Source organism: Phodopus roborovskii, unplaced genomic scaffold (genome assembly GCF_943737965.1).
Source record: "Phodopus roborovskii unplaced genomic scaffold, PHOROB, whole genome shotgun sequence".
In the NCBI taxonomy this organism is placed as follows: domain Eukaryota; kingdom Metazoa; phylum Chordata; class Mammalia; order Rodentia; family Cricetidae; genus Phodopus; species Phodopus roborovskii.
In genome coordinates, this window is record NW_026126412.1 from 1,484,985 (window position 1) to 1,512,690 (window position 27,706).

Genomic DNA, 27,706 nt, shown 5'->3' on the forward strand with positions numbered 1-27,706 from the left:
AGAGTGTTTGGAAAGGACTCTTGCTGATTGGCTTCAGATGTTGGAGTGAACAGGTCCACAACCAAGGATTGGCCTCTACTTTTAAAAGGACAGTGCTTAGGGCCATGACCAACATTGCTTTGACTATGTGTGAATTGCCCAGTTACACAGCTTCCCATGTCTGAGGGTATTTCAGGTAGAGTAGCATCTGAATCAGGGTCCAATGAGGCAGATACAGCTTTCATTGTATGGACGGTGTCACCCAACTTCTCAGGCCTGAAGAGCACAGAAACTGGTAAGGAATAAGTTTGGCCTTTCCTCCTGCCTCTGGGTAAGCTGGAATACAGCCTCTCGTTTACATCTGCTCCTGATTCTCAGTTTGGACTTGGGTTGGATCATGGCATTCATTTTCCTGGGATTCCCATCAGCTTCCATGACCACATTAACCAATTCCTCAAAGTTCCTGCCCCTGTTGATCTGCTTCTCCAGTGAACCCTGATAAATATATGTTCAAGGTCCGGCTTGAGGTAAAATACCAACATTTCAGCATCAGATAGGAGCCCAGGCTATATACTATGTCTGACCTCCAGGCTCCAAGCTGCACATTGAGCCAGTATCCTTTATGTCGTTTTTCTCCTCCAGCCATCTAAAGAGATTAGACAAGTTAATGAGAATATGCCCCTGTCACCCCAGCCTAACTGCTAGCTGTGTCTTGCCTGGGACTTTACCAAATACTAGCCTTTGGGATCTTTGCAATGACCACTTATTATTTAAAAATATCTTTTCACTGCTCAGTCCCTCAGACAAGAAAAATCATTAGAACATGAATAAACACTCATCTAGCTCGTTGTATATTATGGAAAGTTGCTGCTTTTGATTATAAAATTTCCAGATTTTTCACAATACATTCATTAAAGATTTCACACTTCCAAGCAGCTCACAAAGAAACACACACACACACACACACACACACACACACACACACACACATCCTTAAAGCAAATGAAAACGACTCAGATTCCATTTATACCTGTCAGAATGGCTAAGATCAAAATCACAAATGACAGCTTATTCTGGAGAGGATATGGAACAAGGGGAGCACGCTTCCATTTGCTGGTGGGAGTGTAATCTTATACAGCCACTTTGGAAATCAATATGGTAACTTCTCAGGAAATTGGGGCCATCATTGCAGACTTGTGGGAGTTTTCCCTGCATCAGGCCTCTACTGGACTCCATTTCCAGCTAAGACTCCTGGCAGCAGTGGATGTATAGTCTATACTGGCCATCCCCTGTGTTCAGATTGGTGACTACCCCAGTTGTCTGCAGAGAGCCTTCATCCAGTGACTGATGGAGGAAGATCCAAAGACCCATGGCCAAACACTGGGCAGAGCTTTGGAGTACTGCTGATGAGAGGGAGGAGGGATTGTAGGAACCTGGGAGGGGGGTGGGGAGGTCAGGAACATTGCAGGAAAATCCACAGAACTAGCTAGCCTGGCACATGGGAACTCACAGAATCTGAATTGACAACCAGGGAGCCTGCATGGGACTGACCTAGGTTCTCTGCATATATGAGTCACTTGTGTAGTTTGGTCTATTCATGGGACTTCTGGCAATGGGAGCAGGGGCTGTCCCTGGTGTTTTGACTGACTCTTGGGAACCTATCCCTCAAACCTTGCCCAGCCCGACTACAGTGGGAGGTGCTTGATCTTAAGGTAGCTTGATAAGCCATACTTCGCCCATGGGAGGCCTGCCTCTTTCTGAGCAAATATGGAGGAGGGGCAGAGGGAAGGTGGGGGGGGGGGGAGATGACGGAGGGAAGGCTGCAGTTGGGATGTTAAATAAGTAAATAATTGTAAATGCATTTCCTCGGAGTCAGTGAGGACTAGTCAAAAGGCAGCCATGGCCCTATCTCTTCTTAACTCCTTGCCAAGGGAATTTACTTCTCCCACGGGCTCTCTGTATCTCCAGTCACACATACATCCTTCAAAGGAGAAACACCACCCTTGCCTTCAAATATCTGTCATGGAGGAAGATGAAACTCAAGCTCTTTGGACACAACGCAGATCCATATTCTTTTCACGATATGAAGTCTCTGGTGTAGCAAAAACTGGGAGTTATTATGGAGCTTCATCAATACATGCTTCAGCAAACAATAGCAAGGGAAAGTTCTCCAGTATCAGTGAGGGCTCAAGAAGGGTTTTGTAAAACAAAACCAAAACGTGTGTTTTAAAAAGAGATATTTTAAAGTCAAAGATGTACTAAATTCATAATTTCATGATGCTTGGGTGTGACTATCAGCACGAATAAGGCACTCTATAAGATTCACCAAACTCCCACAACCCACAGCCAGATACTGTCGTGGCAACTCAGACAGGGTGCCCTAGAGGCCAGAAAGAATGTATAATCTACTTGTAGACATGAGCTGATAATGGAGGATGAAAACTCAATAGAGCACTTGGTTATCCATGAGCTCTATTCTCAGTAACACATACACCACGAATACTCATAAATAAATCTATAGTTATTTGTCAGAAAACTTGTAACTAACAGCAGCACAGAGGTGGCCTGCTTGCCTGGCAATCATCTGAGTCTTCAGCTCCTTTACACAAATCATTATAGGTCCTGAGCTCTTATCAGGGTTTTGCCGTAAATATGATCAACAGATACAGATTGAATTTAGTAAAACATCCTGGTATCTTAATGCCAGATACACAAGTCCTTGTGAAGATATACCCACTTATTCCCTGTAGTTGCTTCCCCCTTCAACCTATTATTCAGCCTGTCATTTCTTATCCCTGACTTAATACAACAGAGAGTGAGATACAACATGCAAGCCAAACATAAGAAGAAACACTGAGCAGGAAGCCAGAGAAATTCTATTGCCGCTTGGGGATGAGGAGTGATGTCAAAAGAGTGGTCAGACAAACTGAGGGGATGGCCTTTGGGAAAAGATATGGATGGAGCAATCCCAAGATGGTTAGCAAGAGGGGCCCAAGTATTCACCTTAACCCTAAGAAAGAATCAGAAGCCCAAATAGACATCTGTATTTCCAGACTACTGGCTGGGGGATGTCAGCCTTTCAAAGACAGAAAAGTGGTAGGTAAGAGCAGCATGGAGCACATAGTATGGCCCACTTCTTGGGAAGGAGAGGGTGAACAGAGTTCCTCTGACTGAAGCACCTTGGACACCAGCAGCCCTGGCTGTAGAGAGGTCACATATGCTATCATCTGGCTTCAATGACTTGCCCTGTCTTCCCAACCTTGGAACCTGGACACTTGACTGACATGCCATCTTGAGAACAGAGACTCTTTCAGAATCTTCCTGCTCCACAGTCAGAATCCCTCCATATATCCATCTCAAGATCCACAGATAATCAACTATGCTAGCACAAAAAGCTGAAGCTTCATCAGCCCAACCGGGCCAACTGTGCAATGCATTATGGGGTAGCATCTTGGCCTAAGCAGTGTCCTGCATAAGGAACAGATACTCAAGGACAGTCAGGAGAGTTCCCTCAAGATGAAGGGGTTATAGTAGTTCCCTTAGGTTAGGACACATCCTTATTCCCCTTGAGAATGTCCCTCCTGTGGGTTATAGGGATATAGCTTCCATAGTCTACACCCCTGAGTACCATCTCTTCCAGAAACAGAAGCCAAAATGATCAGCCACTGACACTTGCCTCTTGGGCCCTGAGTTTTTATCCTTTGCCAAAGCAAACTCCTTCTGTAATACCTGAGGTATAAATCAGGAAACATTTTTAGACACTGCTGACTGATATCAATCAATGGTTGTATCTGAGTTCACAAGGCATTACCCATATTCATAAGATCGAGACTTGACTCTTATCTTTTATTATCTGCAAACATTATCTCGGACATGATCTAAAATCAGATGTTAAGTCCTCAAATTATGAAAACTAGAAAAAGAAAACATAGGGGAAATACTTCAAGATGTTAATATAGGAAAGAAAATGGCAAGTGTCAAGATGGTTCAGCGGGTAACAGTGCTTGCTGCCAACTCTAACAACCTGAGTTTGCTTCAGGGCCTACATGGTACGCATGGTAGAAGAATGTGTACACACACACACACACACACACACACACACACACCATGGGGAGGAGGGAGAATAATTTGATATGTAATATAAAATACAAATTTAAAATGTAATTTTAAAAACTAAAGTAAGAAATACAATATAATCCTACAATTCACTTCTGAGTAAACAGCCAAAGAAAATGAACTCATCAAAGAGACACCTGTATTAACTCTAGCACCATTCATAATAATCAAGATAGGGAATCAGCCTAGATTTTCACTGATGAATGAATGGATATGGAAAATGTGATGAATAAACATTATGGAATGCTGTTCATCCATAAAAAAGGATGAAATGCTATTTACTGTTTACTAGAAAAATATGGAACGGGGTGCCATTGTATTAAATGAAAGGAGCCAAGCATTGAATCTACCACATGTTCTCATTTATTTGTGGAGGCTAAAAATGTTGTTCACACAGAAGTAGAGAGAACAAAGGTCATTTATAGGATGGGAAGGAAAATGTAAAGAGAAACAGACAGGTTGGGTAATGGCTACAAAAAAATCGAGTTGGAAGCAGGAAGTAGCTCTGAAGAACTATGTTAACTAAAGTTCCAGAGGATCCAATTATCTCTTCTGCCCTTTGCAGGCATCACATGCATGTAGTTCACAGACATGTATTCAGGCAAAGACACTCATACATGTAAAAAAAAAATCTCAAAAAGAGAGAAAATAACCAAATAGGATTCACTTCAGAAATGTAATAATGGTTCAAAAGTATTAATATACATAATGTGTTAGTTCTAATGATAAAAAAGAGAAATGCTAATTATTCTGGCTTGATCATTATATATGTTTCAGTTGAAGTATGGTACATATTTTGCTCCACCAATAAGCACAAATATTATATTCCAATTAAATGTAAAAGTTATTTCCAGGTAGGTAGGCTGCAGAGGCAACATTCCCACCAGCCGGGAAACCTCCCCTTGTGCCTGCTCCCTGTCCATGTCATGCTCAAACCCTGCTGAGAGCTGTTTCATCCTACTTTTCACAGCCACTGCTGCGCACTTCTCTGTAATCGCCAAGGCCTCTTCTGCTAGTGATGAAGACAGTAATGACAGTGGAGGGAGGAAAATGCTCCTCACAGATACATGTATACATCTACTTTGGAGAACGCAGCGTCTTTGTAGACTCTATCATCCCTTGCCCCCATTCCTCTCCTCCTGTTCCCTAAGATTTACTCTTCTACCACCCAGGAGCACCAGGACCTCACTGAATGCACGCTGCAGCGTCAGGCCTCACAGAACACTTCCCTAACTCTTAAGTGCTGTTTTATTGGTGCCTCCTGTTGACTTACTTTGAGATGTCAAACTTATACAAAACTTTTAAGAACAGCACAACATACCCAATTTTTCCCATAGACTCTACTGAAGCTTACCAACGGATGCAGTAAGATCTCTGCCAAGACACTGGCTGGTTCTCATCACAGTCCAGTTTCTTCTGTCAGATCCCTTTGAAGACCACAATCCAGCCAGTGGCAGGCTGATGAGCCTTGTAATCAGATGAGAACGCGTGTCTTCATCAGGAAGACCATCAAGTTATGCAGCTCAAACACAATCACTGAGGACAGTGAGTGTTGTTTCTCTCCTTTATGCCCCCCCCCCGCCCACCGACACAAAAAGATATTTTGTTTGAGACTATAAAACTCCCATTTCTCACCACATTTTCGCCATTATTCTTTGTTTTTTGTTTGCTTGTTTGTTTGTTTTTCTTGTATTGTTTGCCTGAATCAACTATGACTCAATGGCCACTGAATGATGACTTACAGCTCACCTCTTTTATGTTTGTCTCACCTGCCTTTATTAGCCAGTAGTATGTTAGAGATCTTCTCACTATTTAATTCATTCATCCATACTGATAGAACCCTGTTTTATTCATATAATTATCAGCTGTTGCTACCGTAAATCATTTCAATGCCTAAATCATTCCTGGCTTGGCCAGTAGAGCCTCCTCTCCGGTCATCCTATATTGCTTGATATTCCTCCATTGGTTATATTGATTATTTCCTAGCACAAACAGTTCTAGCTTTCAGGTTTTCTTTCTTTTTTTTTTTTCTTTTCCTTTTTCTTTTCGGTTTTTCTGAGACAGGGTTTCTTTGTGTAATACTGGCTGTCCTGGAACTTGTTCTGTATACCATGCTGGCCTTGAACTCACAGATATCCATCTGCCTCTGCCTCCTGAATGCTGGGGCTAAAAGCATGCACTACCACCCATATCCACATATCCAGGTTAACTTTACATTAGTGATTTCTAGCTAATTTTTACTGGGGTTTCACTGCAAGGTTTTTATGATTTTGTCTTTTGACTTTTGCTGAAATTTGCTTTATTGATCACCTGGTTTCAACATTTTACAATCTGCATGCAGGCTTGACTAGACTGGGACTCTGTAGTTTGGGAGTCCAGTGTTTCATGACTGTCCATTGGATTAACCTTATTTTCGTCTTATTTGCATCTTTTATAACTTTTACTCTTCTACTTGCCCATTCTATAAATTACTTTAATATCTTTCTGATGATGAATTTATGTATTTTTCATCATTCTGTCAATGTTTGTTTTATAGGTTTTGAAGTTATTAGAAACACATAAATTTTAAATTATTTTTTCATCTGATGAATCATTAAATAATTATGTAGTGACTCATCCCCTTCCTCTCCCCAGTGCATTGTAACTTCAAAGAAAATTTTGGACATTGATTCAAAGGCATAAGTCTTCTCTCTGTTAGGGTTTTCTCAGTGTGCCTTTCCATCTTTTTGTTTGTTCTTTCTAAGCCCTTAGGCTTTAAATGTGCTTTTAGTAAATATCAAAATTCAATGACATGGTTATTCCATTTATATTTCTTACAATTAGTGATATATTGGACTTTTATGCTTTCTACTTATTGTACTCATTTGAGTTTTTTACTACTTTTTTGTCTTTTTCTTTTATTATATTTTCTCATTCTGGACTTTCTTTGGAAAATTGGACCACATTTCTTTCTTAAAATAAGATAGACTCCAAAGCTATTACAAGAACCTTAGAACTATTTCAAATCACCCTCTTTATTCTGTGCTATTATATTGTATGCTCTCATTTCTCTTTTTGTTTTTACTGTATACCATTGTTTCAGTCAATGGTTGATTTACTTTAGAGTTTCTATTTTTCTTGCTTCTCATTCCTTTTACATCTTAAAATACTCCATCTGGCATTTCCTTTCTTCTGTATAAAATATATCTGTTCAAATTTTCATTTAGTACTGTTATCTCTTGATTGTCAATTTTTGGGTTGATTTCTTTAATTTTTGGTCTCTGAGAGTTTCTTAATTTCCTGTTAGCTCATTGATTCATTTTTATAATACTAAATCTTGCTGAGTGTGGTAATGCACATCTTTAACCTGAGCCCTTGAGAGTCAGAAGCAGGTGGGTCCCTACAAGTTCAAGGCCAATCTGAGCTACATAATTATAGCCAGAGAAGGTTACATAATAAGACCCTGTCTCAAAAATAAATAAAATACTTTATCTTGTACTTATATCTGTCATCAACAGTTTTAGTAGTTACCTACTAAAAATGAAAGGTTGTTTAAAAGTAGATTTCCCACAGTATATTCTAAATGTTAAAAAGGCATGTACATGGCACCATCCCCCACTCACATTATAAAGTATACTAAAATGATTTTTTTCCATATAAATTTTAAATCAGACCTCAACACAGCTGATGATAACTATTCCCAGGCTCCACAGGGGATTCAGAATGATGACAGAGAGGGCACTGGGTAAATGTTCAGGAAGGGAGCATGCTCTAAATCTATCTCCACCTATTCCACGAGAGAGTAGGGTTTCTTCCCCCTTGTGTGCAGCCAGGGGGCTTCAGAAAGACTCTGTGACTCTACTGTGCCTTCTGGGGCCAGTATGGACTGAAGGCTGCTGTTCTTCCTCTACTTAGAAATCTAAGAGGAGAAAGCTTTGGGGGCTCCTGCCAGGCAACAAGCCTTAGTTGAAAGGACTGTTCAGCTCCTATGGACCAAGTAGATCATGCTGTTTGTTTACTAGCCTGTGGTAGTAGGGTATAAATCCTTTCCAAACTGAGACATGAAAGCAGACCACAGCAAAGGGGGATCTGCCACCTGGGTCAAGGAAAGACACACAATACCAGTTCTAGGGGAAGGACCACCTTGCTCACCTCCAGAGTATGGGGGTCTCTCATGAAACCCGATGACATCCCAAGAGTCCCCTGGTATCTCATGCCTGCTTTATGTACCAACTCATAGACATGCCAGACACACAGGACAGTTTTTGGATTTCTTTCTTCTTTTCTTCTACTCCTACTTAGGGGATCAGGAACCCTAGCATCATTGTAGAAGACTTGGATTGGGGTCCAGCCTCCCACCTGAAGCTCTTTAATTATAGAGTTATGTTATGTTTTAACTATGTCACTAGATGTGTACAAATATCCTAGCTAGCCTGCTTGGACAACAGGATAGAAATACTAATATACCCTGTCTAGAAGTAATCAGCAAGGTCCTAGGCTGCTCCAGATTCCTTCAGAGGCAGAAGGAGGGCCACACACAGAAGAGGTCTTCTGGGAAAGCAAAAAGAGAAACCAAACCTCAGTTTCTTATGTCCTGGGAAGGAATCCAGAGACAGTAAAGAAAGGAGAGAGGAATTGATCAAGGCTGTCTTTAATTGGTCAGGTTTATTTTTTGAAATCAATGAAAAGAGGTAGGAAAATCATAAAACAATCAGAGTGATCTTTTCATACACTAACAATGTGATTGTGAAAGCTATTTGATCCCAAGTGTTAAGTCTTATCAACATGAACTGGAGAAATGGCTCAGCCATTAAGCGCTTGGCTCAAAACCAAAAATGTAAGTCCTAATCAACATTTACTCTAACATCTAAAACTAAAGTCTCATCTCAGTATCATCTTCTCACGTGGGGAGATACCTAGATATGATAGACACCCCCCCCCAGCAGATTCCCGCAGCTGTAAGTCTGTGGCTCAAACCAGGTGAGTACGTTCGAGGCACAGTGGCAGAGTACCCAGAAGAGGGATTACAGTTTCAGAAGGGAGACATCAAGAAAAGAAAGAAAGGTACCATGAAAGGCTAAAACCCAGCAAGGTAAATTCAATTAGATATTGAAGTTGAGGAATATCTTGGTTTCAAAGCTCTAGGTGGGCATCCTCAGTCCACAGAAACTTTGAACTCTCTCTTCAGGTCCTACTGCCCCTTTATTTGTGGTGAATGCATGTTGCTAGTGGAATGACTCTTGTACTGCTCTATCTCCTTTTGCGGAAATGGAAGCATCTGCTGGTATACCCCTTCCCTCTCCCTCCTTCTGTGGTGGCTGATTAAATTCCTGGTTCATAACACACATTTTCTTTAATAAGTGGTTGTTCAGCTGCGTCCTTTCTCATTTGTTACAGTATGAGTGAACTAAGGATTTTTCAACTCTTTAAATTGGTTCCTTTTCTCTTAATTTCTTCAATACATCCCTCCACTTACTTTATAATGTGTAGCAATGGGAAGCATCAAGGAGCACCTCCAATAGTCTACTGAGAAATCTGCTCTGTCGAATGTCTGGCCTCATCTTTTTGCAGGCTCTATTCTGGACAAAACACCAGGGCACAGGCTGCATTTTCGACAACTTATGAATAAGAATCGCATTTCCACTGGTTTCCAAAACCAGCTCTTTTTTCTTGCTGAGTTCTTTACAGAATAACTCATTAATGCTCACGTTTCTGCTCAATTCTGTTTAATGTAACACAAATTTTCTGAGACATCAAGAGACTGCCCTACACTACTCCTCTCTTCTTTCTTAACACTCTAGGATCACTGATAACAGCCATATTGCAGCAAACAGATGTCCCAGCCAGTTGGCTCTTGCCAACACACATCTTAGAGCTCCTGCATCCTCCATCATCCATTCCAAAGATTTTTCACACATCTCAGTGTTAGTCTCAATGGCATTCCAACTTCTCAGTATTTAGTCAACTAAGGCTCCTTATAGCAAAATAGCACTGCCGGGGTAGGTTAGACCATGGAGACTGATCTTCTCACAATTCTAGAGACTTGAGGTCATGGTCAAAATGATAGCACATTTTGGTTCCTTAATGGGCCTTTCTGGCTTATGAACACATACCTTGCTGTCCCTCAAATGGTTGTCTATTCTGGGTATGTGTCCAGAGAGGGTTCTTGTATTCCTCTCATAAGGTCAATAATCCTGAATGATCACAGCCACACTTTGGGATCTTCTTTAACTTTGATTACTTTACTTAGAGGCCCCATCTTCAAAAGCCATCACACAGCTGATTTGGGTTTCAAGATACGAATTCTGGGAGGGCACAAATATCTAACAACTCATAACAAAGACCATCGGGAAAAAGGTAATCCTTCAGTGAGAATTGTTCACATCAGTCCTGAGTGTCCAAAATCACTAACAGTCTCAAGGTACACCTGATTTTTACATGATAATGGATGCTGTATTCCCAAGTTCTGGGTCTCACCTAGAGACTTCAAAGTGTATCTGTATTTGTCCATCTGGGGTTGACATGAAGCAGGGGAGCCTGTTCAGTTCAAGTAAGCATGGTGGCCAGGACTGACCTTGGCCAGGGACTCTAGGACAGCCAGAAGTGTGTGGGGAGGTATGGCAGTCTGAGAACAAAACAAATGAGCAAAGGTCCCAGACACCATCCCAGGTGTGTATGGGCCACAGGGAGGAAACAGCAGCAGCAGCAGCAGCAGGAGCACAGCCATGAAAAATCTCTAGGTTTTCATGAGCAATAAAGCCGGGTCTCTCTGTCTCTTTTTGTTATTTGTTTGGTTTTTAGAATTCTCTCTCCCTTGAGTGGCTCTACACACACACACACACACACACACACACACACACACAAATGCACATTTGCTTGCCTGGTGGATGCTGTCATCCTAATGACTCATTGGATAGATGTTGCCCATGGACCAGGCCTGGGCATGATCCTTAGTATCAAAGCCTGAGAGTCTCTATTCCTGGTAGGTCTTCCTGGGCCTGGGCCTTGGTCTGGTGACAGCAAGGAGTCCCTGGGAAAGCATGGGACAAGCCAACCTATGATGCTTTGAGACTGTAGCAATGGTTACAGGGTTTCTTGAACTTCTCTAGCTTGTTCTCAGTGCCGTGTACCCAGGGACCCTAGTGTAAGCTGGGAGGACCCAACTCTGCTCCCTGCCCTGTAATAGGACATGATGGTCTCTCCTAAACACTCCCCAACTTTTTTCCTTCACCCAAATTTCCCCTTTTGTAGATAGCAAAATTTATAAAAGTGGAAAATCCCAGCCCTGACCATTACCCACAGAAGATGGTGGAAGTAAAGAGCTGTGAAAATGTTAGGTCTCATGACACACAGAGATCTGATGAATAAAACTAAAACAGTCCACTGCCTTTTAACAACCCATTAAAGGCAACCCTAAATGTTCAAACAGATGCTCATGTCACTGCCATCCTCTGAGTTTCCAGTTCATGTCCTTTACAGGGGTGATGTTTTATAGCAATTTTAATGAAATTAGCTCAATAAGCATAAACTAAAATCCAATTTTTGTAGCTTCACTTTTTTTTTTTCTAATCACACGGTTGGAAATAAGTTCAGGAAAATTTTTAGAATTTTTTCTCTATGTACAGCTTAAAGGGAATCACAAAATTCCGAACCGTTGGTGAAAAATGCATAGTACAGAAATTTAAAAGGCTCTTATCTTGCCCCCAGAAGTCACAGCATTCTCAGGATGCCTGTGGACCCTGAGAATTCACTTTGTCTCAGCACAGCAGGACCCTCAGGCTGCAGTGATGTGGACAGACCAGCCATAAAGTAGTGCTGCACTCACATCACAGAACTTTAACGATGGTGGAAAGACTGGCAAACCACTCCACTTGTTAGTTCCCAACTGAGCATTTATACAGACTCTTAGACAGTCTTTGGAGTTGGCCAGAAACATCAGGAGCAGATCTCCTGTGGGCCAACAAGCTCTGGCCCGGCTGGGTACATCCAGTTCTGTCCAGAGAAGAAGCAGCCTGCCCTGTTTCCCTGATCTGGTTAGCTTTACCAGTCAATTTGACACACCCTAGAGTCATCAGAAAGGAAAGCCTCAGCGGGCAGATTGGCCAGTGGGCACATCTGTAGGGATCGGTGTAATTTTTGACTGCTTACAAAATACCAGCCCACTGTGGATGGTACCATAACTAGGCTGATGATCCTGAAGTGTACACTAGTTGAGAATAGGCCAGTCTTCAAGCCAGCCACCAAGCAGCATCCTCCATGATTCCTACCATGGTTCTTTGGCTGTAAAATGAGTTGCTTGGTTAAAGGTAATGCTATGTGGAAGAGCAAGTGGGCCTGCCTTCAAATTCCTGCCGTAAGTTCCTGCCTGGGTTTCCCTCAAGGATGAGCTGTGACCTGGAATTATAAGATGAACACACCCTTTCCTGGCCTAGGTTACTTTCCTCAGCGTATTTTATCACAGACGCAGAAGGAAATGAGACCACTCCTCATCTCTGTCCCAAGGGCAAGTGTATGTATGTATAGCCATGTCAGTGCAAGGACAGAAAGCAAAGCCATTTTTAGTTCTGGACAGGGTCTCTCTGCCAGGGCAGCAGATCTGAGTGGTCTATACCTGGGGGGCTGCCCTTGAGGTTTGCTAACAGTGCCCATGGGAACTGGGGGTTGACTTAGTCACACTTTTAGGCACTTTGTAGAAAACAAACCTAGAGGCTTCAATTTCCTTCTAGCTTCCCACACCCATACAAGATCAGGATGACACAGCATGTTTTGAAAGATTTTCTTGATTTCTTCCCACCCTAATGCCCTGGAAAAGCACTCAAACCTCAGAGGCAAACTGAATGCAGCACCATTAGAACTAAGAGTTGCCTAGCAGGCAGCTCAAGTCTGGACCCCCAAAGTGATATGGGAAAGAGAACTAGGGTGGAGGAAAATTCATAAAAACAATACATTTGTGTGTAAAATTAGATATCCTAGAGGGTGAAATTAAAATGTATTCAAGGAGGCTGGGACTAGCCAGGACTTATGGGTGCTTATGAAAAACCTCAGGTAAGGGTATCAAGATGACCAGATACCAGGCACTATGCAAAATTTTTACTTAGCATCCTTCTAATACTGGAATGCAAAACTTCAGGGTTCTGGGGATGTGCTGAGGCTATCAGGGTCCTATGCTGAGAACACCCCACATGCCAAGAAAGGCCCCTCTTGCTAACAGGACTCTGAGGAGGGCAATCATAGCCTATCAGTACTGCCTACACCATCAGAACATGTAACCATGCTGTACCCATAAACTAACCTGAGAAACCAGCAACTAGATACCATACTATTTGGATTTTAATCCTCTTTAAGCCTATCACCTTCAGCTGCCACACAATGAAGAAGCCAGAAGAGCATCACCTCCACCTTCCAACAAAGGAAGCTGCCCAGTTCTATCTATGTCTTCAAGCCCTGTGTTTTTATTCTTTAGCCCTTCTGATACCCAAAATTCCAAGAAAACCAAAACCTAGACATCTAAGGAAACAAGATGATGTGGCAGAACATGGGTATAATTCTCAATACAGACCAAAGGGAGAAGCCATGGCCAACACAGAGAAGAGCTCTGTCTCTAACCACCTAACACAAATCTTCACAGGCACTTTTCCCAATCCAAATATGCCAGGAAGGCCAGAGCCCTGCTACCCTTGCGGGTTCAGTACAGCTAGTAGAATGACACAAAATATCCCTAAACCATGGTAGATTGGAGCTTTAGGATGCACGGACTCCCTGGACTCCCAGAAGACAATGTTTCACATGTTTTAGAGGGTAGAAAGACTCTGCTAGAGCATGGTAGAAAGACTCTGCCAAAGCACACTGTTATTTCTGAGCCACCCTGTGGTACCCAAGGTAGCAATATACAGAAAACAAGGTTAAATGTGGACACTATACTTCCTTCCTGTGTCGATCCTACTCCCTCTCTCTCTCTCTCTCTCTCTTAGAATAGATACACTTATTCACTAGATCCCCCCACAGAGGTGTCCTGTCCCTGGCCATGACCCCCTTATTCCCTGAAACCCCCAGAGCTGTCCTGGATCTAGCACTTAAAGAACCCAGGACCATCCTAATAAATTGGATAGAAACCTTGAAGCAAGTTGTGTTACTGATGACCTGGAGCCAGAGGAATCCCACATATTGGTCAGCCTACAACCAAAGACCTTTCCATCTAGACAAGGTTAGCATAGGCACAGAAGGTTGCATGGTAGTATAATACATTCTGCACATGTCTCATCACAGCTGGGCCAAAGTCAGACCTATCCAGATTCAAGTGGACCCAGGTAAGATCCAAAAGAGCACAGGAGAAACCCCACTAGGAAGACCCAACTCAGACCCAGCAATGCACAAGCGAAACCAAACTGGACTCAGGTGTGAACCTGTATGGTGCAAGTGAAACTTAGTCAGTCTTAGATGGAGTCAATGTCCGCAGGTGACAGTCCTACCTTGGAAGAAGCTCTTCACCCTGAGGTAACTAACGCTGAGGCGCAGGACGGAAAGCTTGTCCAGCTTGGAGATGATATCAGGTGGAAACGGCAGCAGGCTGGCCAGGTGGTCCAGCTCTGTATTGAGGCGGTCCCGGTGCCGTTTGGAAGGATTTGATTTCTCGGCCCCCATGGTAAGCCTCCTGTGGGAAGAAGGCCTTCGTCATATAGGTTCCCACCAGGAGTCACTGGCCCCACAGGCAAGCAATCATTCTCTGTGGTGACCTTACTGGGACACTGAAGCTGCCACCCAGACAGAAAATGTTTAAAGAATTAGAGGTCACAATCTTTTGTGAAGAGGTGCTGCTTTCATTGATTTAATAAAAAGCTAGATGGCCATTAGCTAGGCATGAAGAAGTTAAGCTGGACTTGCAGACAGGAAGAGAGCTCTCTGGGATGGAGAAGGGCGGAGTTGCCAGCCAGACACAGAGGAAGCAGGGCATGTACAAGATGAGGAAACAAGCCATGAGCCATGTGGCAGCAAGTAGATTAATTTAAGTTATAAGAGCTAGTTAGGAACAAGCCTAAGCTATCAGTAGAGCATTTATAATTAATAATAAGTCTCTGTGTGTTTTTTTTTGGGAGCTGGCTGGTGGAACAGAATATTCCGCCTACATTCATTCTTGAAGATGCATATAGAGGAACTGAAAAGACACACTAATTAGCTACAAGCTAATATTTGGAGGAATGTGTGAAAAGTCTCAGGTGAGGATGAAGGACATGGCTACTGGCTGTGTGTCTCTCTGCTGCATGTCTCAACCATTCTGTGACAGGTTTCCTGAGAAGGGAGATACTTGGTTAGGGCTGTCTGGATAAGAATCTGCTTGGAAAAAATATACTTTTATTTAACTTCCTTCAAATTCTCACAGCGTCTAGCCCAAACCTAATACACTATAGGAAAAATACAGGTTGCCATGCTAGGATGTTGATAGCTTCCTGATCCCATTGGCAATCAAAAGAGTTCTTGGTCTTTTCGGTCCCAGGATAATGAATTTGGCCTGAGAGTCCAAATGCCTAGAAGAGGACTCCAAGACATGCCAGAGATCACACACAAGTTCTCAAAGTCAAAGCCTCCAGAGCCCCAGCATCAAGAGGGTCAAGAGGTCCTTCGCCCACCACTTCACACAGCTCAGGGAACCTGCTCACTCATAGTTTCACCTGGCTTTAACTACCTGCCTGGGGAAGGGTCGTCAACATCCCTTCATCTAACCTCTTAGCTCTCCCTCTTCTGACCCTTTTAATTGTGACACAGAATAAACCTTCCTGATTCTTAGTTATCAGTATCACCTACCCTATGCCTCTAGAAGCAGATCCAATGTTGGAAAGGATAGGAGAGCAAAAAGGCTCATTGTTGGCATATTTGCAAATAAAAGCAGCCATGTGATTCAGCAGCCTAACACTTTCCGGGGTTTCAGGGAGTCTCAGATTAGAGGCCCCTCTGGTTTTGAGGAGTTCTCCAATGGCCTAAATGCCCCAGTTTTCTGTTACTATCTGTCAGCAACAAACCCAGGAGTTGTTGCCTTTTAAAGGGAAGATCTATCTAACACAGCATAATCAGTCATTTAAAAGTAACCAGCCTCCTTCATTTGCCAGCCATGACACTGCACATCTCTTCTTGGCCTAAAGATTTTTATTATTCAGAGGGAAGTTCCTCCCTCATGTGCATTTTTCTCCTAATTCCTTACTTTTGTGTTTGAAACTTCTGACCCACTTTCTGCCCACCTGGACTGACTTTTCATCCGGATGTACAGAAACACGAATGGTGGACCCACTCAACTGCCTTCACAAAACAGGGTTCTTCCCCGATTCATTCATACTCTAATGTGTATTTTGCTTCTTCATTCTTTTTTTCCTAATGGCTGAATAACATTCAAGTATATAAATGGACTGCATTCTACTGATCTTGCACCAATTCACAAATCTGGTGGTTTTCCATGGATGACCATTGTGAATATGGCTTCTCTGAGCACTCACTCAGAAGACTCTGCTTGAACATGGGAGAGCAGAATCGCTGGATCTGTGTAATTCTGAGCTTCATATCTTGAGGAAACCACCAGGCTGTATTCTGCACATCTGCACCATTTCACAGACTCACCAATTTCTCCACACTTGCTTGTCCACACTTGTTGAGTTTCACTTTTATTATAGTCAATGGATACGAGGTAGTATTTCCTTGTGGCTCTGCTGTGCACTTCCCTGGTGATTTGTCATGCTGTGAATCTTCTCTTGTGATTGTCCATTCATAAATCTTCTTTGAGAAGTGGCTATCCAGTCCTCTGACATTCTTTAATTGGGATATATATATAGTCTTCATCTGATACATCTGATACATGATTTGCAAATATTTTTCCTCTAGGGTTGTTCTTAATTTTCTCTCTACTTCCAGTGTTATTTTTAAATTGCCAGCCAAAACTGAAATAGCCTGGCAGAGAAGGCCTAGCACAAGCTGGCAAGGAGTCCACTCTGTGAATGACTGATACCTGAGGACTCTCCACAAAACAAAGGGGACATCTGATGGGCAGATAGGGGTATGGTTAGAAGGTGGAAAAGAACCACAGAGGTGCTGAGTAGAGAAGGAGACAGCAAAATCAGGGTGGGCTGGGACATGTATAGGCACTTGGAAGACATATTTAAAGTCCAAAGCAGCATCTCTATGTAGTGGCATCTTACCTTGCCAGTGAACTTATAGTGGTGGCCACACCCTTTGGGTGTGGTTTCAGGTGCAGAGGTGACCCTTTATAAGGTAGAGGAGGGGTAGTGAGATATTCACCTTGTCCACACCTGGGGCATAGACCACGCCCATTGGGGGGTGGAGACAGGGCCCGACGTTGGGGGAACTAAGTCTGAGGAGGGGGCTCAGAGAGCTCTCTTGCTTGCAGCATGGGGACAGGAGTACATCCTGAGGCATCCTTAGGACCAGGAACCTGGTGGTGTTCATCTGTCTATGTTGTAAGTTATTTCTCCCTGAATAAACATCTATTCAGCCTATTTGTTTCTCGTGCTTTCTTGGGTTCCAAGAGTATTGGAAGAGCAGAGACTACATCTTCTGGAGCAGGTAGGCCGCAGCAGTTATTTACTCTTAGCTGTGTAAGTTCTTCCCTAATAAACACCTATTTATCATTTGTCTTAGGTCTAAACCCCGCCTTCATCTCTACCTGGGTGATGGGTCCACATGGGGTTGTGTGCTCAGAGATCAGCCCTGTCCCCTTTACCATGGCTCTGGGCCCAACCAAGAACCTATGCATCCTCAGGCATGTGTCTTCCATTCATGGTCCCCAGCTCCAGTTACTTCCATGTACTGGGAAGTCCTCAGCTGAGCAGTGGCTCCCTAAGCCATAAACCCAGCATAGTTCTAACCTCTATCTAGATCCAAGGTGGATATGTCCTTGTCTCTCCATGCAAGGTGCTCCAGCCCTGACAATCAGGTCTTTCTATACAGAGCGCATCGAGGATGCTCCCTGCAGTAAGCGGGGCCCTCTCTCTCAGGCTCGGGGTGGTGCACTGTCCAACAAAGGAGTTGTGCCAAGATCACAATATTCTTTGCTTTTTCTCCTCTGGCTTTCAGGACACCAAGACACCCCTCACTGCTATCTACACTCTGTACTCTACTTCCCAATATCAGCTTCATGAAGCAGATGGTAACCTAAGAAAGGATAGATAATCAGGAGGGACAGTCTATTTAGAAACAGTCCTCTGGGCTTGTGGTGAGTTCAAACCCAGGGCAAATGTGGAGTCCAGGATAGAATTCTCATTGACTCCAGAGAGAGAAACAGCAAGAAGTGGGGAGTAGTGGACCACCCGAGATGACCAGCAGCACGGAAGTAAGAAGAAGCAAGAGGTAAAAAGCAGTTAGTCAGCTCTGCTGGACAAAATCACAAAGGAGCGCTAAACAGCAACAAAGCAGGGTACGTGTGGATTAACTTAACAAGACATCCAGGAGACACAGACAAAACTATGAAGTATCACTGATATATATGTAATGAACCTAAGTAAAATGACCTACCGAAATCAAAGGACCTAGAATAGTTGATTAAAAAGACCACACCTGGAGGATTTATCACCTGCCTTCCATAAAGCTCCAACATTCAAGATGTATTAGTATTAGAGAAAGAAATACAAATCAGTAGAAAAGAATAGGGAATCTACAAATAGACCCATATAGTCTTCATCAAGTCAATTAACTAGACCAAGATACTAAGGCAAGTCAAGGGCTTCTGGGTCCACTGGGAATCCATGAAAACAGTAAATGCCAGCACTTACCTCACACAGCACCTCAAGATGAACTCTAAATGGATCACAGACCCAAATGTAAAACCAAATATGAAACTTTACAGGAAAACATGTACAAGAAACTGAGGGTAGTTGTGGTGAGGGTAGTTGTGGGCCTCTTAGAACACACACACACACACACACACACACACACACACACACACACACACACCTTATCAAAAGTTCTTTAGATTTCTTTTCTAGAGTCTCATTATGAAACTAACCTAGGCTGGTCTTATACTTATGTCCCTGCTTCAGCCTCCCGAGTATAGGAATTATAGGTATACCATTATACTCAGCTTAAAATGTATGTGTGTGCTCATACCTAAACACTGAGTCAAACTAGAATCCAGATGCAGAGACAGAGGACAAGACCAGATTGCAGAAACACATAGAGACAGCTGACCTGAACAAGGAGGAGCTAACGGGCCCCCAGACTGATAGCTGGGAATCCAGCATGGGACTGACTCAGACCCCCTGAACATGGGTCTCAGCCAGAAGGACTGAGCAGTCTAAGGGACCTCAGACAGTGGAACCAGGAAGTAGTCCTGATGCACAAAAGGACCTCGCGGGCAGATCCCCCCTTGGAGGGATACTGCCTTAACCTAGAGACAGGAGAGAAGCCCTAGTCCCTACTTCACATGACTTGACAGATTTACATGGCCCCACCTGGATGGCATTGCCCTACATGTGGATTGGGGTGGGGGGATGGGAGGGGAGGGTGGTCAGGGTGCATGTGAGGGGGCAGAGAGGGTAAGAGGGAGGGAGGGAGAGGGAACTGGGATCGACATGTAAAATAAAAAAAATTATAATAAATAAATGTGTGTGGGGGGGTATGCATTCATATATGTGTGTGTGCATGTTTATAAGCAGGTGTGAATGTAAGGAGGAGCCAGAGGTTGTTATCAGACTTTTCCACCTTAATGTTTATGACACAATCTCTTGCTGAGCTTGAAGCTTGCTGTTTGGACTAAAATGTCTGGCCAGAAAGCCTCTGGGGTCTACCTGCTTCCCTGCCTGCAGCTCTGGGGTTACTGATTAAGTATTGCCACGACCAGCTTTTATATAAGTGCTAGGGAACTGGAGTCATGTCCTCGTTGCCATTTTCCCAGCCTCCAAAATATTCTTTGAAAACCAGTATTAACAGTGTGAAAAAGTTATCAAAGACTGGAAGAAAATAATCACAAGCACTTGTATGTGGAGTATATGAAGAGTTCTCATGACATAATGAAACAATCGAAAATGAAAATAGTCAAATTATTTGAATGCTAAACCACAGAAACTGTGTGGATGAAAAGAAAGCCCACAAATATACATGCAACATCATTCATTATTCCTTAAGTCGATACAGATTAACCCTGAAACTCTACCTACCCACGAAAGTGGCTGAAACTAAAACCTGGCAGTGTAAGCACTGGACAGAATATGGAGGGATCTATGCCTTGTTTCACTGAAGCTGGAGCATAAGAGGATGCAATGACTTTGAAAATGGACTGAGGTTTCTGGGAAAGATAAGCACACTTTTATGCAGCGATTGCCTCTCTAGGTGTTTACCCAAGGAGAACAGAAGTACCCAGTTCTCAAAGAATCACAGTAGAACAACCACAGCATCTTTAACAGCCCCCAAACAGAGGACAATCCAGGTGCCCACCAAACTTGGAATATCCCCCACAGCATAGAATATAAAGAAAAATAAAGGAATCTGTTAATGATGCACAAACTCAGAGGAATCCAAAGAACGTAAACTCCATTACACACAAAACAAGAAGTGCAAAATTCACAGTGACAGGAAGTAGGGCAGAGGCTGCCTGGGAACAGGGGTGGTGAGGACAACTAAAGTTCAAAAGGAGACTTTTGGAGTGGCAGAATGTTTGAGATCCTGACTTGCTGATAATCTCATGGGCAAAAGCTGATCAACCTGTAAAGTTTGTCAGTTTAATTGGAACACTTGTACTTCAATTGTACTCCAGTAAAGGAAAGCTGATATGCGCCCGTGAGGTAGCTCAGTTGGTAAAGACCCTTGATGCCAAGCCTAACCGCCTGAGTTTAATCTGTGGACCTATATAATGAAAGAACAGAACTGACTTCCATAAGTTGTTCTCTGGCATGCGTGTGCGCACACGCGCGCACACACACACACACACGCGCGCGCGCGCGCGCGCGCACACACACACATTTTAGTGGGGGAAGAAAAGAAAAACAGATAAAAGAATCAGGGACTTGAGTATCACAACTTCCACATTGTCATGAGATGAAGACACTGTTCCTGGTAAAGACTCAAGGGTCCTAGAGGATGAGATGTGGAACACCAAACATGGTTCTGGTGACACCAAGCATTCATTCCTGGGAGAAAGTTATGGATTCAGAAACACCCATAGCTAGTGAAGAAAAAAATTCAGATAGCTTAGAGAACACTCTCACAAAATTACTTGCCACTTAAAGAATGGCTTGCGACACTAACATCAGGCCGCCTGTGTCATTTATCCATGTTCCTAAGCTCCCTGGATAACGGTGGAAAGGTCTTGAGTGGTGACATGTGTGCTGCAGACCTATGACAGAGCTTAATGGACAGCAAAGGACTGAGATAACACCCATATACTCAAAGTGTATAGGAAAAGTGCAGCCTATACCACAGACCCTGAGGTGTGCTGGAATGTAAACAACATGAGCACGTACAGAAAGAGAAGTAACACACTGCAAGGACATCTGAAGAAGCATTCAGACAATGCTAAAATCAGATGCTTCTTGAAAGGGGACAGGGTGTGGAGACAACCCCTGAGTTATGAACCAGGCAAGCTTTCTGTCTTTTCAAAACCTCCAGAAGGCAAAATGCTAACTCGGTATGGTGGTGCTTGCCTTTCATCTTAGCCGTTGGGAGGTAGAAGCAGCAGATCTCTGTAAGTTCAAGGTCAGTCTGGTGTACATAGTGAATTCTGGGCAAGTCGGGGCTAGCTACATAGTGAGACCCTGTCTCAAAAGCAAATGAAACAGAATAAAATGTAAGTATTCAATACCTCAAACATGGCCTCACTTTTGCATTGGAGTAAAAATATTATGGAAAAAAAAAAAAAACTCAGCTCAAATTCTTTCTACACTGCTCACCAGATAAACCACGGTTTCAGCTAAATAACAAAGTTACTTCTTTTCTTGTTTATATGATAAATGTTATGTAAACCAATCTAAATCCCTGTCATAGAGGAGCACATTTCTATGCCTAATCTCATGGCGCATGGGTTTAAGTCTTCTTCTCAGTGCACTCAGCTTTCCCCCAGCACTCCTCTTCTAATCAAAGACCTATATCCCAGCGTACCTCAAGTCTCACTGTATGGTGGCTCCGACCTCCAAAAGCCACCTTCAAAGTCCAGCCTCACACTCTGAGCAACCTCAGCTTCTTGTCAGTCCTTGGATTCACATGGTCTTAAATCTACACAGGATCTTGTAGCCCTGGAGGCCAGCAGGGGTAGCCCCATCACTTAAAGAGAGTACACCTAGAAAGAGCTACTGATGGGTGTTCCATCAACCTTCTGTGGCATCCCAGCCTCACATACAGCTGCATCATACACACAGCAGTATCACATATCCATAACGTCTAACCCCCTCTCTGTATTTCTGCCTCTGTCTCTCTCTCTCTCTTTCTCTCCCTCTCTCTCTCTCTCTCTCTCACACACACACACACACACACACACACACACACACACAGACTCCAGCTGGTGATGCACATAGCATATTCTATACCAGGGACCAGAAGCAGCCTGTGGGCCTCTTGTGGAAACTGCAACTCAGCTGATTTCCTGGAAAGTGTTCAAACCCTGGTTTTGCTGGAACCACCACACACCTCTCACTTAGACCGCTCTGTGGGCTGCAGGTTAAGCCCAGGACAGGCAGAAAGACCACAGACAAGGATGAGTGTACACCTGAAGGACATGTAAACCTGATTCCCCCGTCTCTATGCCTTCAGAGACCTTAGGTAGGGAGAATGCACCCCAAAGAGCCTCTGTCATCTAGAGTGTGAGGACTAAACCCTAGGGCGCTTCCCACAGACAGAATGACTCATTGCTAAAGGGAACAAAGTTTGCAGACATACTAGTGACATATCCCTCACCCAGATGAGACCTCCACTAATTCCAGGCAGTGCTTTGTGTCTAGGTCAGAAAAGCTACCTAAAGTAAGCTTGCCTGCTAAGGAAAGCCAGCGACAGGTCACACATGGTGAAACCTAAAGGTCACCATGACCATGCCTATCAGGAAGGTTCTCCAAAGCCTACCTTATACCGTGTTTTAACTATAAAGTCCCCTCTCCTCAGGAAGGCACAGTGTGTCCCTTATTCCCCAAGGATATCAGGATGGAAGGCATGATACTCTACCGCTTCTGAATGGGTTTCCTTCTCTTCCTACCAGCATATGTACACTCTCCTGATGGGATCATCATCTTTGGTCCTAAAAGAGAAGGGGACATTGAATCAATCACATGAAGAGACCCCATGTGACATCCCCACATGTGCTTACTAGTGACCCCAGAGCAGGAAAGTCTGTCAAGGCCCCCTGGCCCTCGCGGCAGCTTAGCACTGCGGGTTGGAGTACTCACATAGTATTACAGCACTATGGAAAGGGGGGTGGCAGCCTGTACGAACCCTCACATTTTCAGTCTGGGAAGAATTGTTGGTGGGGCAAGGTGCGTGATACTGAGCCTCAAGGAGCTGTTGCTTTCAGAATCACACAACCTGCTTATCTGGGCAGTCCCTCCTGCACCCACAGGCCCACAGGGTTAACACCCCCCCACACACACACACACTCACTCTTGTGTATTATTTTTTTTCTTGGTCCCTTGTGCTGGACTTCCACTATGGTCACTCATGCTCAGCCAACTCCAGCACAATTAACAGTGTCCTGTGGTGCTAAACACATGCTTATGCCTCCCGCAGAAGTCACTGAAGCATCCTAGGACCTGCGCTTTAAAGTTTGCAGCTTCACATCCTCTCATCAAATGTAAGTACCCTCTTTCATGTCATAGAATCTTGATATTTCTAGTAGCCAGGACATCTGAGCCTTCACAAATTCCCTTAGACCCCTGCCTGCTGCATCCCCATGCTCCAGTAGCCTGAGAATGTAAATGGATAGCTCTGCTTTGACTCCCTGTGTGTATTGCCTGGAAGAGGTACCATTTCTATACCTGGAAGTGACAGTGAACGTATCAGAACTATGTGATCGATCTCCTCTGAGGATTAAAAGAGGCAGGCAGGGAGAAAGAAAACTCATAGGATGGTTCTTCCGGGCAAACACTAATCACACACCTGGAGTAGCATGCCAGGCATAAGTCAAAAGAATGTCACTAGGGACAAAGAAAAACTACCACAGTTGCCAATTTTTAAAGAAAAAATAATGATCCTAAATGTGCATACACCCAATAACTAACACAATTAAGAGAATAGCTTATCACTTCTCTCAGTGACCAATAGAACATATAATTAGGACATCAGTACAGACCCAGAATTCACAAATGATAGCTGACTGCAACTCAGGAGAGCTGAGCTACAAAACATATCCTTCAACACTATCAGAATACACATTAGCCCTGTGCACATGGGACATACACCCAGACAGACTTTACTGTAAAATTTATGTAATCCTAATAAATCTAAAATGACAGATATTTTACAAAGTTGTTTTTATGATGTAAGGGAATAAAACTAGAAAAACATCTGGAAAACTACCAACTATTTAGAAAGCAAAGAACTCATAATTAAAAACAATTAGAAATGAATGAAAATACAAACATATCAAACTTTGTGAGACAGAGCAGAAAGTGCTTGTTAAAAAAATAAAATGTATCAAATAAATAATCTAAGCTTTTAACCGAAGTAGCTAGAACAGAAAACAAACCTAAATCCAGCAGTATAGAAACAAGGCAGAAAAGGTATGAAACTTAAAACATAAAAATGAAGAAAACTTAATGAAATTAACAGTTGGTTCTTAAAAGATCAACAAAATTGGCAAACCTTTATCCATGGATGGTCAGAATCAGAAATGAAAGAGGACCATGCTATAGATCGCACAGACATTGAGGAGGTTAGAAGAGAACACTGCTATGAATTGAACTGTGTCCCCCAAGATTCATTTGATAAAGCTACAGTTCTCCACATGGACGTGGGGCAGTAATGGAGGTGACTAAGGAAGTGAGGTCATTGGGTGCATCCTGCGGTTCCATGGAGTTGTGCTCTTAGGAAAGGAGCAGAGGACACTAGGGCCCTTTCTCTCGCCACTTCATGAAGATCCGGGGAAAACAAAGCTCTCCACCAGCCAGGAAGATACTCTCACCAGAAACTGAATTGAATAGCATTTTCCAGAATTGTGAAGAATACAAGTCTGCTTTTTAATCTGCCCAGTCTCTAACTGGTACACCAGGACAAATAATTTCCCCATAAATGAAACAATTTACATGAAATAGAGCAAGTCCTTCAAGGACACAAACTATGAAAACTCACTCGAGAAGAATAAATAACTTAGTTCTATATCCCAATAAAGAAAACTCAAACCCAAGTAACTGCTCTGATGTAATCCACTAATTTAAAATATAAATAAGACCAACTCCATTGCTTCTGGTAGGAAAACTAAACAATATTCATGTGTGAGTTCAGTCTTGCCCTGCTATCAAAGCAAAGACATTGCAAAATAAGAAACGTTTAAGTCAGTATCCTTTGTGAACATAGATACAGAAATCTCAATGAAATATTAGTACACAGAATCCAGGAATACAAAACACACCAGGCCTCAGTGGAATTTATCCAAAGAAGTCAATGTTCTTTTCAGTTCTCAAGAATCAATCACTATAATTCATTATATTAAACAACAATAATGATAGAATATTGTGAAATTTATGAGCTGTGTGTACACCAGAAGACAACATGGAAGAAACCATCTATGGGGGGTATAGAAATACTGGGAAACAGTACTGGCTATCCACCTGCTGCTTTTAGGTTCCAAGTCACCTTTGCCTGCTCTACATGAAGATACTGATTGAGTCCTTAGAGTACTTCTTTTTAGAGTGACCATGATGTTACACCTGCCAGAAGAGGGCACCAGAGGGACCTTAGAAGACAGGTGGTCCTTTCTTGGTTCTGGAACTAATTTTTCTCTTAGCTCTTGATTAGCTCTACAGAGGCTAGAAAACTCAGCAACTTCCTCTGCCACCTGGAGGGTTAAACCATTCCTCCCAAAAGACTCGAATACCATCTCTTCAAAAGTAATCTCCTTAGGTTCTCTCCTGCTACACCAGGGTACCCTTGTGAGTCCCTAGTCACCTTTATTGTTACTCTAGCTTTACAGCTAATACTTTGCTAAAGTTAATCAAATTCAAGTTGAAAATTAAGTCAAACTAAGAAATGATCATACAAATATATATGTTCTAGGAACGCACACAGTGTGCAAAGGATTCACTTCTACATAACTCTTTGGGATGAAAGTGGAGTCTAGATGGCTTGGTTGGCAGAATAAGGCTCAAATGAGGTCTTGTCTGCCAATATTGAAAATTAGCCACCTGTGCTGGTTCGTAAGCAAAGTGGGTTCATTGTACAATTCTTTCCACCTTTGTAAAAGGCTTGAATATTTCTTTAATAAAGGGTGCAGAAGGGGCCACAGGAATGGCAGTGTTTAGGAGTGCTTACTACTCTTGCAGAGGACCCAAGTTTGGTTCCCAGAAACGACATCCGGTGAGTTACTAGCATCTGTAACTCCAACCCCAGGGAAACTGATTTTAGAGAGGTAGAGGAGCTGGGTTGGTCATGCACATCTGTAACCCGGAACTTGGGATGGTAAGGTAGAAGGATTCTGATCAAGGTCAGCCTCGGCTATATGACAAGACCCTGTGTAGAACATAAATAAATTAAAAAGTGGATTTTTTAAGTTTTAAGAAGAGAGAACATTTGGCACAAGAATGGTCATACTGTGGTCAGCTGACTTCCAACTATAGCTCCAAGCTTACCCAATGAGGAAGACACAATCTCTTCAAGAAATTTGAACACCCACATGCTAAAGAGTGAGACTGGGCCCCTACCTCACACCACGTGGGGGAAAAAAATCCCTCAGCATTCATTAGAGACCGAAATGTAAGAGCTAAAGCTTCAACAGTCTTAGAAACATAAGGATTACAACAAACAAAAATAATATAAGCCTTCATGGCCTTAAATGTGACAATATTTTTAGTTTTGGCATTAAAAGCACAATTAAAAAATAAATAAAAATAGAGGATAAATTGAATTTCACCAAAAGAAAACTTTTGTCTCAAAGCACACTAGTAAGAAAGTAAAATGAAGCGCTAGAGAGACGTTTCAGTGGTTAAGGGCATTTGTTGCTCTTGCAGAGGTCCTGGGTTTGGTTTCCAATACCACATGGTAGCTTACAACCATTGGTAGGCATGCACTCGGTGCTCATAAATAACTACACACAAAACATTCATCCACACAAAATATAAAATAAAACATTTGTTTAATTTAAAAAGAAAGTAAAAGGCTAATTCACAGAATGTCAGTAAGCTCTGACAAGTTATATCACAAATGGGCCTAGATACTACTACAACTGAACAAAATGATTAGGGAGAGGAGAGAGCTGAAGGAGTGACTAGATCAGAGGAAAACCTTCAGGCTGGATGGAAGGATACCTAAAGAAGTGGGTATGGGGCAACAGAAGGTTTGGATGGATAGATGGATGGTGAGCAGTGGCTATGAACTGGAACACGACAGATACCCATGGGATGGGGTGATGGTGTGAAATGTCATTCAGAAGGTTCACCTTCCCAGGAAGGCCCGTGAGATGCTGGCCTCAGACTATGTCCAGCCACATGTCTAGTCAGTAGAATTCTCC

At 42.9% G+C, this 27,706-nt stretch overlaps 1 protein-coding gene across 1 annotated transcript in view; it reads right to left on the reverse strand.

Annotated features, from left to right (window-relative positions):
• Positions 1-27,706, reverse strand: part of Ahrr (aryl hydrocarbon receptor repressor) — an 81,087-nt gene that overhangs the window by 50,781 nt on the left and 2,600 nt on the right. The window contains exons 2-3 of the mRNA XM_051182739.1: positions 23,215-23,287; positions 14,544-14,725 (exon numbers count right to left, since the gene is read on the reverse strand). Coding sequence (XP_051038696.1) covers positions 14,544-14,725; positions 23,215-23,279 — 247 coding nt within the window. The 5' untranslated portion in view covers positions 23,280-23,287. The remainder of the gene's footprint in view (positions 1-14,543; positions 14,726-23,214; positions 23,288-27,706) is intronic.